This window comes from Mangifera indica, chromosome 2 (genome assembly GCF_011075055.1).
Source record: "Mangifera indica cultivar Alphonso chromosome 2, CATAS_Mindica_2.1, whole genome shotgun sequence".
Lineage (NCBI taxonomy): Eukaryota > Viridiplantae > Streptophyta > Magnoliopsida > Sapindales > Anacardiaceae > Mangifera > Mangifera indica.
Window position 1 is genome coordinate 19,893,718 of NC_058138.1, and position 19,486 is coordinate 19,913,203.

General features: G+C 33.9%; 2 protein-coding genes across 2 annotated transcripts; one reads left to right on the forward strand and one right to left on the reverse strand.

Moving 5' to 3' along the window:
- Window positions 1-542: 542 nt before the first annotated feature.
- LOC123209625 lies at window positions 543-10,044 on the forward strand. Its single transcript, XM_044627743.1, has 16 exons — window positions 543-691; window positions 1,167-1,478; window positions 2,051-2,294; window positions 2,797-3,077; window positions 3,715-3,879; window positions 4,269-5,027; window positions 5,123-5,217; window positions 5,740-5,802; window positions 5,905-5,993; window positions 6,093-6,158; window positions 6,357-6,983; window positions 7,115-7,186; window positions 7,412-7,482; window positions 7,564-7,621; window positions 8,580-8,847; window positions 9,236-10,044. Exons 2-16 carry the CDS (start codon window positions 1,201-1,203, stop codon window positions 9,868-9,870), a joined length of 3,771 nt encoding a protein of 1,256 aa, XP_044483678.1. The 5' UTR covers window positions 543-691; window positions 1,167-1,200; the 3' UTR covers window positions 9,871-10,044.
- A 2,509-nt stretch (window positions 10,045-12,553) lies between these two features.
- Window positions 12,554-18,823, reverse strand: LOC123209627 (transcription factor TGA9-like). The gene is made up of 13 exons (XM_044627747.1): window positions 18,348-18,823; window positions 18,061-18,261; window positions 17,854-17,945; window positions 17,380-17,462; window positions 16,961-17,206; window positions 16,255-16,299; window positions 16,047-16,106; window positions 15,891-15,968; window positions 15,725-15,773; window positions 15,075-15,346; window positions 14,620-14,841; window positions 13,204-13,346; window positions 12,554-12,937 (listed from the first exon to the last, which is right to left on the reverse strand). Exons 2-13 carry the CDS (start codon window positions 18,174-18,176, stop codon window positions 12,844-12,846), a joined length of 1,500 nt encoding a protein of 499 aa, XP_044483682.1. The 5' UTR covers window positions 18,177-18,261; window positions 18,348-18,823; the 3' UTR covers window positions 12,554-12,843.
- Between the last annotated feature and the right edge of the window lie 663 nt (window positions 18,824-19,486).

Sequence of the window (19,486 nt, forward strand, 5' to 3'; positions counted from 1 at the left end):
ACCAATGCGGACATGTCAGTTAATATATGTGGTAATCTGATTACCACCTTCACCTTAGGTATTTAAAGATTACTGGGGTAATCTTGAGTTTATTATAGAAAAATTATTATGTATTAATTTTTTGAGATCAAAATAAATTTATTTTTAATTAATATGACAAATAATATAAAAATATTTAAAAATAATTATATTCAAGGGCATTAAGTAAAATAATTTACTAGTAATCTTTTATTACTTTTATCCAAACACAATAATTATTTATATCTATCAAATTTTATTAAACATAGTAATCATTTATACCCAGTAATTTTTTAAGTAATCTATCTTCAAGGTAATCTTTCTATTTTAGTAATCAAACATTACCCAAACCAAATACCTTCTAAAAAGAAAATATAATATTTTAAAGTTTTATTCTAAAAAAATTATTAATTTTTTAGACTTAAGAGAGACATGGATAATGTTTTATATTTTTAATATATTACCAGTGATTTGGGGTATAAATTAATTTAATTTAATAAATTTCCCTCACAGAGCATCGTGTGGATAAAAGGAAATAAATAGAAAGGTAAAAATAAAAACAATCGCTGACGCGTGACAGAAACCACCCAAGGATCCTTTCTTCTGTCTACCTCTTTCTCTGTGCAGATCACAATTTACGAAATTTGTTGGTTTGATCGTGTTTGAATCTGGGGTAATTTCATCTCTTAACTTTCAATTCAACTTCTTTCACCCCAATTTCACAACTTTTCACTTACAGAAATAGTTATCTGCTATCTCTCTATCCGCCTAGGGTTTCTGTTTCATTTCTCTTTAATCGATTCACTTTATTTATTCAAAATTCTCTTTTTCGGTAGAGGAAAGATTCTGTGGATTACAAATTTTTTATTTGTAGTTTCTTACCGAATTTTAAATGACTCTAAGAAGCTCAATTGATTTGTTTCAGTAACGTTGTTCTACTCTTTATGAAGAATTAATCAAAATGAGTACTCAAATCTTAAAAGAATCTAGAGCTTGTTTCAGATCAGTGCTGATAACTGCTATATTCTTAGCATTATACTTTGTTGTTCCTTGAGTGATGATGTCATTTCATGAAAGAATTATTCAACTTTAGATTAAGCTGTCTGCTTGAACTTTGCGTTTAAGGATTTTGGATCCTGTTGATACAGGCTTAGGCAGCTTGAGGTGGGGATAGGAAGTGAAATGCTCGGTTCCGGGAATCCTTCAAGCCGGGGTAGTGCAGCTTTGCCACCCGATATGTCTTCACTGCCCCAATATTTGCCTCTGGACCCAATTACATTAGGCAGTCAGAGATATCCCCGTTCAGGAGAACTACGGAGAGTTCTAGGTGTTCCTTATGGAAGTATGTCACAAGACCATTCTTTTGGGGTTTCCCAACAGAAACCTTCTCCTCCTCCGGTGGCTACAGAGGAGCTGAAACACTTCAAAGAAAGTGTGCAAGATTCCACTAGAAAGGCCAGGTATTATTCTTTTGCTGCTGCAACTGCTATTTTAAGACTGTCAATCTTCTTGGTTTGATTTTCACTTCAAGGAAAATGCTATTGTTCGTGACTGACATGTATGGCTAGATAATTGTGATTGATTTTGTGAGATAATCCTTTTCTTTGAAATCATTGTAAATTGCCGAAGAAAGTGTATAAAGAAGTTTAATGCTTGTTGATCAATGATTGGATTTGCTAGGGCATCTTTGAAACTAATGTGATGATGATGTTTACTGTAGTTGGAAACCAAATTGACTGATGATGGTGTCATGAGTCATGATTACTCACCTTTTGGATTATTGATGCTTCATAATATGTAGAAAATATATCATTTCTGTTCATAAGCTGTATTTCTGATCCTTTTATTATCTGTTTTTTGCTTTGGAAACCTTAATTGGTTGCTCTTTTTATAGATTATGTTCATGAACCTATGTGCTAAGGATTCTTTTTTACACATATTTTTGCCTGTACATATTCTGTTTCATTCTTTTTACTTTTAACTCAGATGACCTGGGATTTTTCTATAATTAAAGATACATCTCTTACTACAGGGATCGAGTAAAAAATTTCCGTGACAAGATACTGAAACTAGATAAGTATAGGGAATCGTTAAACTCAAAGAAGCGGCAGCGTATTGATGTTTCACCAATTGATCGGTCATCGGCAGCAGACTTGACAAAGATGGGAAGCCAGATTCAAAGAAACTCTCAAGACTTAATGAATCAAAGATTAGAGGACAGGACCAAGAGCGTTGGGGTGAATAAGCGTGTTCGTACTTCAGTGGCGGATGTGCGGGTTTGTATATAACCATTAATGTTTATAGGTGGTATATGCATATCTTTAACTAACTTCTGTTTTTGTCAAGACTTTAAATTGTGAATTACATCATATGCAGTTCCCAGTTATGATTTTCTTTACTTAATTTAACTTTGATATCCTTACACTAACCTTGTAGATGAATCAGTATGATTTGTGTTTGTTTTTGGGGAGTGATGGTAGTAAAAGTAAAAAGAAAACAAATGTTCTTAGATTGCAAATTGTTCTTTTTGCACACAAGTACTTGTGAAATTTAAAGTTTGGTTGAGCTGTCACTTTCTCTGATTATCGAGTCTGCTTGTTGTACAGTTCTATTCAGTTTCTCCATTTAAATTTGAGCTCTGGTTTATAAATTTTATTTCTTCTTTTTCTTGATTTTCTTTTTTATCACTTATCTTCATAAGGTAAGTTTTTAAAATGTGTCTTTTTCATTTCGTTTTTCTCTCTTTATGCTGATATGTAGTTATTTGCTTTGTGCTAGCTGACTGATGGAAGAGCTGCTGCTACTTCAAGGCAGCAACTGGCTATAGAAAAAGATGGAGATATGCTTCCTGCTGTTAGTGGGGCCACCATTAAGATTGAAGAAAAGATCCGTAGGTTGCCTGTTGGAGGTGAAGGATGGGACAAAAAGATGAAAAGGAAACGCTCTGTTGCATCTGTAGGCAATAGAGTTATGAACAGTGATCAAGATACAAAACAAGCTATACAACCCAAGATGAATGCTGATTCTAAGTTGCGATCTTGTGATGCACAGGTGCTCAGGTAACTATTTATCTGATCTGATTTCTAATTTGTATTATGGTTTCTGGTCTTAAAAATGCTTGCTGTCTAGGTTAGCTGGAGAGATTGGATGGTTCTCAAATCTGAAAGAGATTATTTTTTGTTTGGGAAACTCACATTTCTCATTGTAGTAGGGCTTTGGTTCTCAGTTCCCTAAACTAGAAAGTACTTCACAAACTCAGAGTTGACCAAAAAATCCATCTTTGATTTGTTGTTAAGGAAGACTAGCTCATTGAATTTGCATATTGGTACAACAAATGAAGATTAATATAAAGTATACAGACACAAGAAATTGATTTTGGGCTTCATTCTATTAGTAAGAAAAAAGTTAAGAGTGCTCTAGATATGGTTCTTTTATTTATTTATTTTTTACTGGTTTGTTTCTAATTGGATAAAGTTAAAGTAGCTGTGATTAGTATCAAAGCTATTTTCTTGTATATAATGACCATGTCTTCGGAATTTAAATTCTATTTTTCTGTGCTTAAGTTTTGGTCTTTTATTTATTTATTTATTACTGCTTCTGTATCAATTATTGTTTTGAAATTAGTGGAGATATTTCAATTATCATTAGAGAAAAGAACCATTTTTCTAATGTTTAAAAGTTGTGTGTTGATGACAGATCTAAATCCTCCCTCGGAGTTACTGGAATCAATAAGTTGGATGGTTCTCTCGAGCCTGCAAGTTCAGATGCCGGTTCACTTCTTAAGACTGAGTTGGAGGGCCCCCCTCTAAGGGACCGTACATCAATGTTGGAGCAACGAGTTGTGGCTAAAGGAAAAAATAAGTATGAACTCTCATCATTGTTGATGTTATAAGAGATTAGTGATGGTGTTGGACCTTACATGTTAGTTTAAGTTTTTAGGTGGTCAACTGGTATTTTAGCTTGGTATCAAAGTCAATATTTTGAGTTCAAAACCTTGTGTAGTTGCATCTGTAAATTTGTTTTTTTCTGGGAATTTTCTGTCCCATTATTATCTATTTTGTTTGTAGCTAGGTTCGGTTCAGTCTAGTCCACATTGCACATGAGGGGGCATATTAAAGAGATTAATTTTTGTGTTTACAGAACTTGCGATCATAGATCATCCCATAAACATAGTACAATCTCATGTCATAGTTGTTGTTTATTTGATGGTTCTGGTGAGTTTGTAAATTTGTTTTACCTCTTATTATCAGGCCAAATATTCGGGAAGATAACCCAGGAAACTGTTCAAGTACAATGTTAAAAGGGAAGGTATCTGCGGGACCACGAACTGGCTCAATCATGGTGTTAGACTCATCTTCTAAAGTTCACTCATCACCTGGAACTTTTCAGGGTTGGGAACAGCCTACAAGTGTAAATAAAGTCCCAAGTTTGGGTGTGACAAATTATCAAAAACGTCCTTTGTCAGCTTCGTCTTCACACGCTATGGCTCAGTGGGTTGGTCAGAGGCCACATAAAAACTCTCGTACAAGGAGAGCAAATTTAGTTTCTCCTGTCTCGAAGAACGAAGTTCAGCCTCCGTCTCAAGGCTTTTCAGCATCTGACTTTGGTGCTAAAACTTCTGCGTTTGGAACCAATGGATCACTACTCTCCAGTAGCATAGATAATAATACTCCAAAAATAAAGAGGGAATTTGAGAATGTTTCATCTCCATTTGGGTTCTCTGAAAGTGAAGAATCTGGAGCTGGGGATAATAAATTGAAAGAGAAAGAAATACAAGGTGATGATGGTGCATTGTCTGTAGCTCATAAGGTCAGATCTTTTACATTGCCAAGAGTTAAGAATAAAATACTAACTAGTGAAATTGGAGATGGTGTTCGGATAAAAGGAAGGAGTGTAAGTGGTTCACTCTTGACGAGGCCAAGCATTCATATGATAAGGGAGAAGTTAGAAAATGTACCAACAACTAAGCCACTTCAGAGTATGAGGCCAACTTCAGATAAGATTAAAAGGTGATTACCTTCTTTTTATCCTTTTTTTGGGTGGAATTATACATTAATTTTAATGATATTCTCAAAAATATATTTTCTTCTTTTCTATTGAACAGTAAAACGGGCCGTCCACCTTCAAAGAAGTTGAAGGATCGTAAGGCTTCAGTTCGTGTTGGGCTGATGCTGAATAATGTCACTCCAAATTTTGCAAGTAGGGTTATTTAATCATTTGATGATATTTGAATTTTTCACATTTTAACTTTGTGTCATTATGTATTATTCATTGTAAGAGTTTTTTGATACTTGGATTTTTTTATAGATACTATCATTTGGTAATCTTAGGGCATTGTGTTAAGAATAAAGCCTTGAGTCTTTTGCTCTGACGGATATATTTTGACCATTATAGATGCAATGACTTTAGTTGTTTGCATCATAGGTGTCAAATAACTTGTTATGAGTGTTAAATTCTGAGTTGTGTGCTTGTATTTTTTTTCACAGTTGGACTATTTTCTTGTGAGAATTCATTTTTCAGTTGAAGTATAGAAGTTCAAATTGTTTTCAATGTTACATTTGCATGCGTCTCCCAGCTGGAGAATTCATTTATATATGCATATGTATGTAGATGCACTGTTTAGAGATAGCTGATATGCTGGATAGAAGAAAAGTTTGTACTAATTTCCTTAGTGTAACTCCCCAAAATGCCTTGAAAAATTAATTGAAATCTTGTTTTCAGGTGAATCTGATGATGATCATGAAGATTTATTTGCAGCTGCTGATTCTGCTCGTAATGCTAGCAGTATGCATCTTGGCAACTCTGTTTCATGCTTATCTCCTCTGGAGCCAGCTCTTTTCTTGTATATCTTATTTTCAGTAACTCATATTCTGCTTGTTCCTTTAGGTCTTGCTTGTTCTGGTACATTTTGGAAGAAAATGAAGTATATCTTTTCTTCTCTTAGCTTGGAGGATGTGACGTACTTTAAGCAGCAGGTAGTGACTGGCATGCATGTTTCATTAATGATTTTAAATTATCTTTGGATGAGAGACTTACAATCTCTTTTTCTTCTTTCAATTTTGACACTGCATCAGCTAAGTTTTTCAGAGGAGCTTGAAGAGAGTTTGTCCCAGATGTTCGGATATGAATATAACCTTTTGGTACTAATTTAGATTCATTTTTTTATTTAAACTATGATTATCCATAAGAAAAAGAAAAAGCAGCATAATAATTAAAAAGAACCTTCAATTGGAAGTCTATTTTGGAAATTCAACTGCCAAGTTTTTCTTTTCCTATTGCAAACTCAAGAGGAGAAAAAGGATGAGAGTAGAACTCTTATTTTTTTTCCTTTCTTTCAGGGTATTCTGGTGCATAAAGATCTTGATCGTCCTTGTGAAGGCAAAGAAAGCCGCTTAAATGAAGAAAAAGCTATGAATGATGGCTCATGTGCAAGGTTTGATATGGGAAGGTTGGACAAAGTTACTCCATTGTACCAAAGAGTGCTTTCTGCTTTGATTGAAGAAGATGAAGCTGAAGAATTCTACCATCACAGCGAAGGGAAAAATCTATCTTTTCACTATGCAAGTGACGATTCCCATTGCGGTTCATGTAACCAAATTGATATTGATCCCAAAGATAGAGACCGAATGGAATCTGAGGTTGAATCTGAAGCAGACTTCCACAGTCAGAAGAATTGTTTGTTGGATAGGCTTTCTTGCAATAAGAGTGCTGTATCTAATGCATTCAGGAACCCAAGCATGTCTAGTTCATTACAAAGCAATGAACAGTGGTTGGGAGATGATGACGTATCACATTCAGATGTTGGGCTTACCAGTGAAATATGCTCAAATGACCTCAGTCAGACACAACCAAGGGAAATCAATGTTCCTGCTTTTCCTTCATCTGATTGCCAATATCAACTTATGTCTCTTGATGACAGGATTCTCTTAGAGTTACAGAGTATCGGTTTATATCCGGAGACATTGGTAGGATATTATTAACATAGCTTGATCCATAATGTTTTCAATACAAGTTTCACACCAGGAGTAGAATCATTTGTATATGTATTATGGGTATGCTTCATTTTTTTTAAATCTCATTGTTTGGCTTGTTGTAGCCTGGTCTGTCAGAGGGAGAAGAAGTTATAAACCAGGATGTTATGGAACTTAAGGAAGAGCTTCGCCAACAGGTTGCCTATTTACAGATCATGTTGTTTTACCCCCTATATCATTTACATTATTTAAGAAAGTTAGATCACTGTTCAGCAAAATTTTCCTTTTACTCCTTTTCTAATATTCTTTTAACACTTGCCTTTCATCCTAGATAACCTGCCACTTTTTTCTTGTTTGGTCTTCTATACTCCTTCTGATCTGATGTTTCTTATGATTGACCACTATTATGGTTGCATTGATAGATTAAGAAAAAGAAGAAAAGCTTGAGGAAACTTGATAAGGCCATTCAGAAAGGGAGAGATGTAGAAAGAAGGTATGGTTCATAATGATTTAGATGTCTTCTTGATTTGAATTTGGTAATGTTTGGATTAGAATATTGTATTTTAATTTGCAGGAACATTGAGCACTGTGCAATGGACCAACTTATTGAAATAGCTTACAGAAAAAGAATGGTAATTTCAGCAGTTTATCAGTGTTCCATATTTATTTTCTGAATCTATGGATAAATGGACCTTGAATTTTTCTTCATGAATCTTAGTTGCTCATTTTGCATATGTTGGTCCAGGCGATGATTAGATCTCACATTGAAAATCATATCAATAGTTTTAAAAGTCAACAGTGTGTTTTTCTCTATAAGCATTGAGGTACAGGCAATGCTGTCAGTCTGTTCACAATCAGATAAAGAAAAATTAGTCTCTTCACAAAAAAAGAAGTTCAAAATACATTAGCATGAACAATGCACTTCTAGAGATTTGTTGATGTTACTGTTCTAATAACATTACTGTTAAACTGCTGTTAAATTGACATGGATTAATGCTCTGCATTTTTAATCTAAGCGAATCCAATGGTGGCTGTCGATACATGGTAATTTTAATATGGTATTATTCAATTTCTGACATGGAGGCCAATATACTGTGTATCATTGATGGCCGTTTGATTCTTTTTTTGTCAGAAGTGAAACAACATCTAAATTTGCATTAATACGTTTGTGCTTTTAGTGATTTGGTATTGATATCCGCGGTAATGCTTGTCTTTTGGTGTATATCTTCATTAACTCTGCATTTTCGGGTTGGTGGTGGTTTGTTTGTAATTTGCTTTTGTTATTTTATCTTATTTATTTATTCCTACTTTGTAGAGTATTTATCTTCAGTGTGATAATGCATTTGCATTTTACTAATAGACAAACTTCTTGTGTTACTGTGTTTATAGAGTATTTTTCTTCAGTACATTCCACTGCAATAATTATTTCATTAAGTCTGATATATTGGCAAATTTTAGAAATGCCATTGGACCAACATCTGTGTGTAGATTAAGTGAAGAGCTATTGTTCGTATAGAATTACATTTCACAGCATTTTATTTGTTTTAAATCCTTTTAAGTTTTAGACAGTTTAACTTTCCACATATTTAGGCATGTCGCGGGAATCACACTTCAAAGGGTGCTGTTCGGAAGGTTTCAAGACAAGTTGCTATAGCTTTTATCAAGCGAACTCTTGCTAGATGTAGAAAATTTGAAGATACTGGCAGTAGTTGCTTTAGTGAGCCTGCATTGCAGGATGTCTTGTTTTCAGCACCTCCATGCAGCAATGATGCAAAATCTGCTGACTGTGTTGGCTCAGGGACTGCCAGTAATACATGTAATGAAGTATCCAACCATCAAACAGAAGCCAAGGGATCAGGTATGTTAAATGCAAAAAGTGTTTTATATTTCTGTATGAGTAGTGCTATGTGCACAACTTTGTGCACAAATAATGACGTGTCATCATATGATGAAATAGTTAAAAATTAAAGATAAAACAATACTCAATCACATACTAACACATTGTTATTTGTACACAACATTGTACACATAGTTTTATTGTTTTTATGTACGATCCTCATGAAGGCTTTTATTTGTTTATATTTTAATCGATATGAGGATGTGCACATTGGAAACTTTATGGACATGGAGAGCTGAGCTCTCAATCTTTTTCCTATTTCAGGAGAGAACATCGTTCAGACAAGAAGTCCTTTTTGACCATATTTATGATTTGCATTTCACATCATGTTTTCTTTTTACTGCTGCAGGTGCCGTCTCCAGCACTTTTAAACGATATGATACCCCAAGTGATAATCTTGACAGAGGTTCTTCAGATGCTTTCCCCAAGCATGGAATTATTCTGAAGAAGCCGAAAAGGGAAGTACTGATCGATGATGTTGTTGGGAGTGCCTCCTCTAGGGTAACATCAACTCTTGACAACTCTAATCTTGTTGGTGGAGCAAGAGGAAAGAGAAACGAGAAAGATAGGGATTACAAAACTATCTCTGTTTCCGTAGCTGGTCGCTCATCATTGGACAACCTCAAGAACGAACGTAAAACAAAAGTGAAGACCAAGCACAAGGATAATCACTCTGTGGGCGGAAGGCCTTGTGTTATCGGATCTAACCCGTCATTGACTAAGCCTAGTAATGGAAGGGGTAGAGAAGTGGGATTATCATCTCCTGGTAAAATTGCTGAGGGATCATGGAAAGTGGAGGACCCAGTAGATTTTTCAAACTTGCAACTGAATGAATTAGATCCCATGGCTTTAGACGTATCCAACGACCTTGGTGCACCACAAGATCTGAATAGTTGGTTGAACTTTGACGGATTACAAGACCACGATTCTGTCGGCCTTGAAATCCCCATGGATGACCTTACAGATTTGAATATGTTGATGTAAACAAAATCTCATGTCTATATTTGTGCAATTTTTTATGGTTTTGCTTTCTATTGGTGGAATCATTAGTAATGTGAGACAATTTCAACCAGTCAATGCTAAGTCGAGTTGGTATGGTTGAGGAATGTAATTGTAAATTGATTCTTTGGATGCAGATGACATTTGTCTTGTTCTTAATGTGTATATCAAATATAAATTAGCAAAGCTCCTGATAACGAGTAAATGCCTTGAAATATCATCAAAACTAATCTTCTATTTCAAGTCGGCATTCACATAAAGGAGAAATAAACGGCGTCGTATAATATAACTAGCTCTCCCAGTCTTAATTTGATCAATCACATCAACCCGCTGATTAGACAATAATTAAGATGGCACTCTCGCGTCTAAACTAGTGCCAAACGTCTAAAACTGGGAAGCGTTCTTAATTTCGAATTAATCTTAAGTTGCCAAATATTTAGTGTTGCGTGCCAAACTAGATCAACCCACTTAAACAAGCACAATTCCAAGCTTTTAATTTACTATAAAATCTGCTTGCAAATACTATTACTTGTTAGATTATTTAACTTAATCCACTGTTTGACCAAGAATCATTATATTAATCTAACAGATAATGTAAATCAATTAAGAATGAGATTAGTTAGTTAGTTTTTTTAATTTTAATTATCTGCCGCGTGATGTTTAATTTGTGGAAGATAAGTTGAGCTTTAGCAATCATGCAAGTCAATGCCAAACGAACCCTAATTAATATATGGATTTTGCATAATTAATGCCTCCATTAATGAATGGTTGGAAAGCTTAGAGATTGAAGATTTCCCGTTTAGGGTTAGATTATATATTAGACAATTGTTATGGTGAACTAATTCATTAATTAATCAAACCAAAATCATAGTAAAGAATTTTAACTTAACATTTATTTTTATTACCCATTTAATTAATATCTTAATTAAGACTAAGCATTATTCAGTTGTTTACTAATAAAACCTAATCTAAAAAGACGTATACATTAAAATAATTAACAGGAGATAGTAAGGTCATCTTCTCTTCTGCCTTGAAAATATTTTATACATAATTGCTAATGCACGCGATTTGTAAAGGGTGCCTGATAAAGACAGATATTATTACAATTTTAATTTAATTCCCGTTAATGGATCCAAAAGCAATGATAAATAAATAATTAATTGAAAAATATTCAGTAACATATCATCCTCGATATTGAAGCTTTAAAGTAATGAAACTTTGTGACTACAGGAGCATGTTGTCGTCTACGTTCATTCTTCCATTAAAGAGATCTGCAAAAACTTTAAACCCAGTTTTTTTGTCTTGGTGATAATAGAGATATAACCCTTGATTTACTTTCATTAAATTAAGCTGTCGTAGTAGCTGTATATGCTGGTAAATTTCTGGGGAAGACAGGGACTGATAAATTATAAAGAAAAAGAAAGCTGTGATTCATACACTCAACTGCACAAGTCAAGCAAATATTTTAACAAAATTCTGAAAGATAGAAAGATTCAGAACGCATGCTAACAGACATATTAAGATTTTATCTTGTAGTGGAGTTGTCATCTTTGTATTGGGTGAAGAATCTTGACGAAGACTGATTTGTCTGATGAAAATTAACATCTTATTTTTAGGGTTATTGGGATCGTCTGTCTACCATAATTGATATTCAATATCAGTATTATCTTCAGGGGTATATTTATTAGATATCTTCAATTATCAATGGAGTTTTTTAAACATATTTTTTCTTGTGCATTGTAAGATAGTCCAATATCCTTTCAATTGCTGCACTTTTTATAATAAAGTATTATGGTTATTACCCATAATAAGTAGTTTGTGTGACAAAAAAAGAGACTTATATATATAAAAAAATATAAGTTTAAATTTTTATTATATCAAAAATCAAATTTTAACTTATCTGATTTTAGATTTATCTTATTCTGTATATCAGGATTATTGTAAAACGGCTATATATTATAATATATAATGTGTAACTTGATATTTATTATATTCTGAAGGCCATATAATTTGCATAAACATTTGCATTTAAAATTATAATAAAAGGAAATTGAAAGTTTTAAGTAAGATCAAAAGCATGCAATGTATCATAAAAAATGAAATTGAAAAAACAAGATATTTCTCTCCATTTTTCTGTCTCTTCTCCATTAGAATAATTCATATAAATGAAAAAGCTTTATATATATAAAAATATTTCACCAACTTTTCTCTCTCTTCCACAACAATTCTCCTTCAAATAATACCCGGAGGAATAAGGCCAATTTACTTTGTTTTATTTATATTATTTTATATCTCCCCTTGTCTCTTCTACATTATTATAATACTCTTCTTCTTCACAAGTCACAACCACTTCATTTAAAAGAAGAGCAACAACCCACTTCTTTCTCTCCACCATTTTATTTCCATCCTATGCTACATTATACATCCCATATAATATACATAAAATATTATTAAAAGAAAAGAAAATATGCATTATTTCTTCTTTCTTTCTTATTTTCAATAAATCTTCTTTCTTTTTAATCATTTATCTCTACATATTTATTATATATTTCTCTGTAAATCTCCATCCTGTGACACTGTTCAAGAGCCATTGTATAATTAGAAGATCAGGAGACAGAAATTCTTAAATACCTCAAGCCTTTTCATTGTTGTTGTATTAATTAAGATATTGAAGCAAGTAGAAGCCTCCTTTCATCCACATAAATAAAACTGATATACATTTACAAGATAACTTAATAACAACATAAAGATATTCAAAGCAGAAATAGCAGAAGAGAAAAAAAAAGTTCCTATCTCTTCTAAAATGCACGTAGCTTGAAGATGGATATATACATATATATATATATATCCAACAGCCTCGTTCGCTCACATATTACATCAAGAATGAAGAACTGCAGCATTAATTTAATTATCTATTTATCTATCCGTCTATTATAAGTTATAACTTTCTGCATTTGCTCAATAGTTTGTGAAATGATGATGCTGTGAAGATTGAACCATTTGCAAGTCTGTGGTCGTCTGGCACGAGTTCTCTTGATCGCACATCACCGTCCTGCACCATCAAGAGTTCTTTTTTTAGCAAGTTTAATCATCAAGATAATAATCTTAATCTCATATATATGACAAATTGCTTTCTTATTCTCAAAGTTACGTTAAGCCTTATTTAATGTCTCTCAATTGTTCCTATAAGATCATCATTTTCTCGAGAAAACTGTCATTTTCCAGCTCTTGATAAGGACATTTAGGGTTTATGCTAATTACTTTATATGCAAAATATTTGAAAAAATGTAAAGAAATGATAATTGTGATAGATCTTACTCTCGAGGACGAGATGCCCAGAGGGAGCTAAGTGCTCGTAGTCGTCCATAATACTCTCCGATCACCAGAAAACACCGCGCCGCTTGTCGTACTGTCAATATCTGCCGTAGTCGGTGAAGGGTTTGCTGCCTTAGATTATCAGCCTACAAAATCATGCACAGCAAAAAAAGACTCAAATAATTGATATATTGAAAAAAGAATAATGATAATTGAGGACATTTTCACATTATAAAAGAGTTGAAACTCTACCATCTTGTCTTATTCATTGATTTAAATAATTCCAATCATACACTAAATTAAAAAAATAATAATTTTTTTTTTTTTATTCTTCAATTGATAGGTATTGCTAGGGTTTTCATTTCAACATGCATCATTTTCAAGCCACCTTTTGATAGAAAACCTTTTAGATGAAAAATTCACATCAAAGTTCTAAGTATTCAACCCTTGCAATGGACTTCTTAGCATCAAAGCAATAATATTCACCACAAATAACTTACAAACTAGAAATTCTCCAAGATTAACATGTATGTATATTCCACCCTACACGTGGCAACTAGGTGATGTAGATGATCAACCATTTTGTATATAATGTCTCAAAATTGACCAAAATGTGACAAGGATGGCCCATCCACAAATCATAAATGGTCAAACATGATATTCATGATCATCAAGACCCTTTAGGATAGGTATTTATTCTAATCAACATCAAGAAGGCTGAGAATTTATAAGAAGCACAATGTACATGCATGTAGCTAATAATTCATATAAAAACAAATTAATATTCACAAAAAGTCAAATAACATGTTAAAATCAAACTGATGTAAGCTGTAAGCCATTAGGTTCTACATCTTCTATTTTTTATATAGAATTGCGGCGCAAAACAAGTAACGTTTTTCAAAAAATAAACTTATGCATACAATCAAATCGTGCAAACTAAGGTGGTAGCTTGCGATTAGGTGAGTGTTTATTTTTCTCTCACTTTAAAATCATTAAACTCACTTTATACAGATAAATTTGTACAATTTGTTTGAACATATAATATTATTATCTTATCTTGACAATTGACATACAATCAAACTTTACCTACTACGTAATTTACTTAGGGCACCAAAATATAAATTGAAGAAGCTTTTTTGGTAAATCACTTGAGATGGACATATCTTTGTCACCTTAGCCCTCATTTTAGCCTTGACACTAGGGTCATATACATGATCTCATTTTCAAAAAGTAGTAACCTTAGATTGGAAAGAAAGTCCTCTCTATCTGTAAATTGGCAAGCCTTAATTAACTAGGTCCTATTTCTACATGTGAAATTGTAATAAGCTTCACATGCATACATGATTTTAGGGTTAGTTAGGTTACCAAATGGTAATGTTGTCAGGTAGACAATAATTGATGTAGAGATGTTGTTTGTACCTGGCGAACGAAGCCTTCAAGATTTGCAAGCTTGCCCAAAGCAACAACCATTTGTTGCATACCGTCGATGACAGGCCCCCCGGCAATGGTTTCGATAAGAGACTGTTGGAGCTGTTCCAGGCCCTGGGAGAGAGCCTCTTCTGCCTGCTGTGAAGAGTGCTGGAGGCTGTAAATTCCCATCACTTGCTGTTCTGTTAATGGGTCCAATTGTGATGTTAACATCTGATTCACAAGCACACACAAAAAACCATAGTTAAGTTACAAGGTAAAAAAATCTTGAAAGACAATGTGAAACTTCAAAAAAAATCCAGGAAAACTCTTCCTTGTTAAGGATTTGTTCAACTAACCTAATCTCCTTGGCATTTTCATTTTTCCAACATAAATAAAACTGTTAACTCTTCCTTAAAGCTTCACATTTTAAATCATTATGGTGCAATGCACATTAGTGTTCAAACCTTGATAAGGTCAGAGGGTTTAAACCCGCCCATCCAGAGGAAGCAACGCTCAGCTGCCGTCATCCACATTCCGGTAGTCAAGTGCAACACATCAGATTTTGCAGCCACACCCTTTAGCCGGAAAATTTCATCGTAATGTGAAATGTATCCATCGACAATAATCCGGAGATCACCATCCGATAAATGAGCATTCAATCCAGTCCGGAGCTCTGACATGTGTCGGAGATCATCATCTAACCATCTTGCATATTCCATGTCAAATATTGCAGCCCCTGAACAAAACGAAATAATAATTGGAAAAGAAGGATAACAATATATTTAGGACGACGAAATTGGTCAAATCTAGCAACAGTCAGGCAAATGGGAATCTAATTTGTGCCAAATTTGACTAAACATTTTTGTAACGAAGAAAATAGAAAGAAAAACTCATGTTCATTTGCAAGTCAATATTCAACTTGGGAAATGAGCAACCAGGGGGGCAGGCAATATTATTATAATACATTTTTCTATCATTTTCTCGGAGGACAAACAAACATTTAAATAATATTATTGTCCAAGTATTATTAGCCTTGAGTGGCCCATCTTGTTTGTTCTTCATGAATAAAGGAAGTTCTGGAAAACAACCAAAAAATAATTTAAATAAAACCTACCAGAGCTAATGTTTCCAGCTGTAGCACTGCACCCTCCCAAAAATAGCCCCTAAAATTTAGAAAAAAAGTACCAAAACAGAAAACCCAGAAATAGTAAATTGATTAAAGATCAAGATTGTAAGTTTAGGTAGATTTTTTTTTTTTAAATTTTCGAGAGATGTAAAACCTGAGAGCGTGCTCTTTGAAGCTCTTGTTCTAATTGAGTCAGCTTTATCCTACTAGATTCTAGCTGCTGCACATAAGCCTGTTCATGAAAGGACAAATAAACATTGTAACATCTATAAATAGATTATAGAACGGTGAGTTTAAATATATGTAACACCTTTTTTCTTAGACGGCTCTTTCTTGCAGCTTCTCTATTCTGGGCTAAACGTCTTAATGTCTGAAACCAGTAGATCGAAGTTGTAAGGCCAATTTGTGTGTAAAAGGAAAAAATAAGATAAACTTCAAAAAATGAAATTTGGAGGAACAATGAATGTAGATATAAATTTGACCCAGAAAAAAAAAAAAAGTTGAGCTTTCTCTAGTACCTTAGCATCTTGTGGTTTGTCTGAGGTTGAACCAGCACCCTTTCTCTGCAGCATTCAGAATAATATTATTATATATATATAAATTTTCAATCTAAAATGGGAAACCCAAGTGTGAATTAAACCAAGGAAGAAAAGAGATTGAAGGATTTAGGAACAAAAAGTGATGATTTCAGTTAGCGTTAGGCTATAGTGTTACAGATATCTAAGATTGATATTGTAGCAGGTAATTATGGCAAATAATAAAATTGCAGAAAAGCCAAAAACCATCAATTTTTTTTTTGGTGGTTTTTGCGATCATGTTTAAAGTTCCAAAGCTGATTTTTAAGGCTAAAAACATCAGGTTTATCTGGTAGTTATAGGGATTGAGTAAGGAAAGTGATTATAACAACGAGAAGTTGCAGTAAAAAACTGTAGAGATTCTCTCTCTTTGCTTTTTTATTGCGTACAACTCTCTAGTTCTCTTTCTCCGTGTCAGACATTGATCAGAAAATCCTTCAAAGAATGGAAAAATTGTGCCGTCCTTTGATTTTCTGATGGTTTTCGGGATCGGTGTTTTGTTTCTTTTGAAGAAGATATGCAAAAGGAAAGATAAATCTAAACAATAATAATATCAGTTAAAAAACCAACTTTTCCTGAGTTTTTGGGTTATGGGCAAGAAAGGGAGAAGCTGAAGATAAATCACTGAGCATAGTACTAGTTTTAGGACCTTTTCTTGGGGTTGTGTTGCAGCTGATTGATTCTGTGATGGCCCTGTCCTTGAAGCATCATTTGACATCTCTACTGGTTGGTGATGTTGAAGCCCGAGTTGCTTTTGTTCAAAAGCCTGATGATCTGAAGAAGATGCCTTCTTACTAACAGGAGATTCTGGCTCTAGCGGAGTCTCAGCCTTGCTTGAAAGAGTGTTGAGTGCTGATCCTGAGTCTGTACTCTCCCCACCGGACTTTGAACTTCCCTGGAGGATTAATTAACAACTCCATCAAAGAGTAATCAAAATCAACTTGGTAAACTTATTTTAAAATGGGGATTGAACATTCATGCGAATTAAAATGTTGTACTTTGCGAGCAAGTTTAAAATTAAAAAAAAAAGTGATGGTCAAACATAAATAAAGAAAGCTGAGAACCTACTCTCGGGGTTTGCTGGAACCTCATTGGCCAAGAAGGGAACATCTCCAGAGTCGCTGCTGGTCTTCCTGGCGCTGTGAATAAAGCTGTAAAGAATCACAAAAGCAAAATCTCAAGAGGGTCAGCCTAAATCAAAGACTTAAAAAGATTTTCAAAACACACGATATCGAAGGGGGAAGGTGCCTAATTCCCTTTGCTTTTTGGCAGTTACGGAGTCAGTAAAACAGATAATGAGACAGGTCAAGTTTCTATGTTTGTAGCCTCACACCATTCAAGTCTATTGCTTCAGAATCATTACTCTATTGGAAATGGTAAGCTCTCTACTGTACCCCTCTTTAGACAAAATCAAAAACCTCTCTTTCTTTCTTTCTCTCTCTCTTTTTTTTTTTTCTCTCTCGGTGCTTTTAGGCAGTTGGTTATGTTTATCAAACGTCACAAAAGAAAGATGGATAATAGATAGAGAGGAGGATATCATACGTGCTTTTGCTTCATCGTTTCTAATCTTAACTCCGTGCAGCACAATTGCTTCTTCTAGCTCTCCAAAATCAAAAGCAGATCCCTCTTGATTACTGAGATACAAATTTTAAAGTAAAAATTAACATGAAAATAAATCAGAAGTTTCAAAACAAAAGAAACAAACCCAAGTAGAAATCAGAAGAAAGACTTGAAAGCTAAAGAGCATACATGAAACTGGTATGTGTATTCATTCCATGAAGAGCTGCAGCATAAGGGGCATGGTGATGGTGATACGAAGGAGCAGAGTCAGACAAACCCGTCTCTCCAATTCTGTGGCTCGCCATGCAGGACTTTGTTTTCAGACCATTATCATCTTTCTTCAAGAAGAAATCAGAAACAAAAAAAAAAAAAAGAGAGAAGAAAAAGGCGCTGAAACAAGCACAAAGAAACGCTTTTGCTAGTAAGAATCAAAGGAAGAAACATCACAAAACTATAAAGCATATGTATTAGCTTACCCGAGCTTGGTTTCGAAAGTATTTGAGAGGAAGCCAGAAAGCTCACAATCGAGAGAGAAAGGAGGAGGAGAAAAGATGAAAGCTTTCTTTTCAAAGTATATATTTTTAAGTAGAAACAAGAAGGAGCAGTCTTTTTCTCAGATAAAAATCAAATCTTTCGATCTCATCCGGGCAACTCTTGATCTTTCTTGGATGTCTCTATCTCTAGCTTTTTCTTCACTACTTCTCTGTGAAGAAATCTGTTTAAAGAAGAGATAGTTCAATTGCTTTATATTTAGCACACACACTACTTTTCTTTAGTAAAAAAATTATCAGAGGAAACTGATAAGACAACAACAAAATCTAGTCCCTGCAGGCAGGCCCTCTGGGTTGTGCTTGGTTTGGCTTATGGAAAATGAAAACAATACAAAGTGAATAAATGGAAATTGAACAAAAAGAGAGGTGGGGTCTTATTGCAGGAACCCACTGGAATCACTGACGCTGACTCCACACTATCTCTCTCTCTGTCTCTTGTAACCGCCTGTGTTTTGTGATTGGTTCCTTTTATAGAGATGCAGGTACTTATTAGCGTTTTTAATTCTTAAATCCAATGAATTCAACATTGAAAATAAGAAGAAACAGGGTTTTCTTTCAAAAAAAAAAAAAAAGGAAAAAGAAAGCTTTCATAAAGGACATTGTTAGGGTTGATTTTATCTTTTGACAAGTTGCGGAGGCATTGAGACAGGGAGAGAGTTGTTTTTATTTAAATTATTTTTTGTTTTTAAATAATTAATTAATTTTCAAGTATTTGTTCATATCATACATACCATTTCAACCAAAACAATATAATAATAATAATTCAAAAGCAAAACCCACTTGTATAAATTAATCTTTGTCTATAAGATGGATTTGTTTGGTATTATCCCCTTTGTTGATGGGTCAACATCCACTCCCTGTCATCACCTAAAGCTATGCCACATCGAGATTCCTTTCTATTAACAGAAATTTCACCTTTCTCTGCCTTAACTACACGAATTCAATCCCATTTTCACTTTCTCTGTAGTCTTCACCCTCTTCTTCTTCTTCTTCTTCTTCATTACCATTTTTAACTGGCCTTTGCATCATTGCCATTTTTAACTGGCCTTTGCATCATTTGTCCC

Coding starts and splice junctions, on each gene's coding strand:
- LOC123209627 (XM_044627747.1), bottom strand. CDS start 18,176: ATGGCGAGCCACAGAATTGGAGAGACGGGTTTGTCTGACTCTGCTCCT. Junction 17,207..17,379: donor GGTTCCAGCAAACCCCGAGA/GTAGGTTCTCAG, acceptor TTAATCCTCCAG/GGAAGTTCAAAGTCCGGTGG. Junction 13,347..14,619: donor TTGAAGGCTTCGTTCGCCAG/GTACAAACAACA, acceptor ATGATTTTGTAG/GCTGATAATCTAAGGCAGCA.
- LOC123209625 (XM_044627743.1), top strand. CDS start 1,201: ATGCTCGGTTCCGGGAATCCTTCAAGCCGGGGTAGTGCAGCTTTGCCA. Junction 3,880..4,268: donor GTGGCTAAAGGAAAAAATAA/GTATGAACTCTC, acceptor TCTTATTATCAG/GCCAAATATTCGGGAAGATA. Junction 5,994..6,092: donor TGACGTACTTTAAGCAGCAG/GTAGTGACTGGC, acceptor ACACTGCATCAG/CTAAGTTTTTCAGAGGAGCT.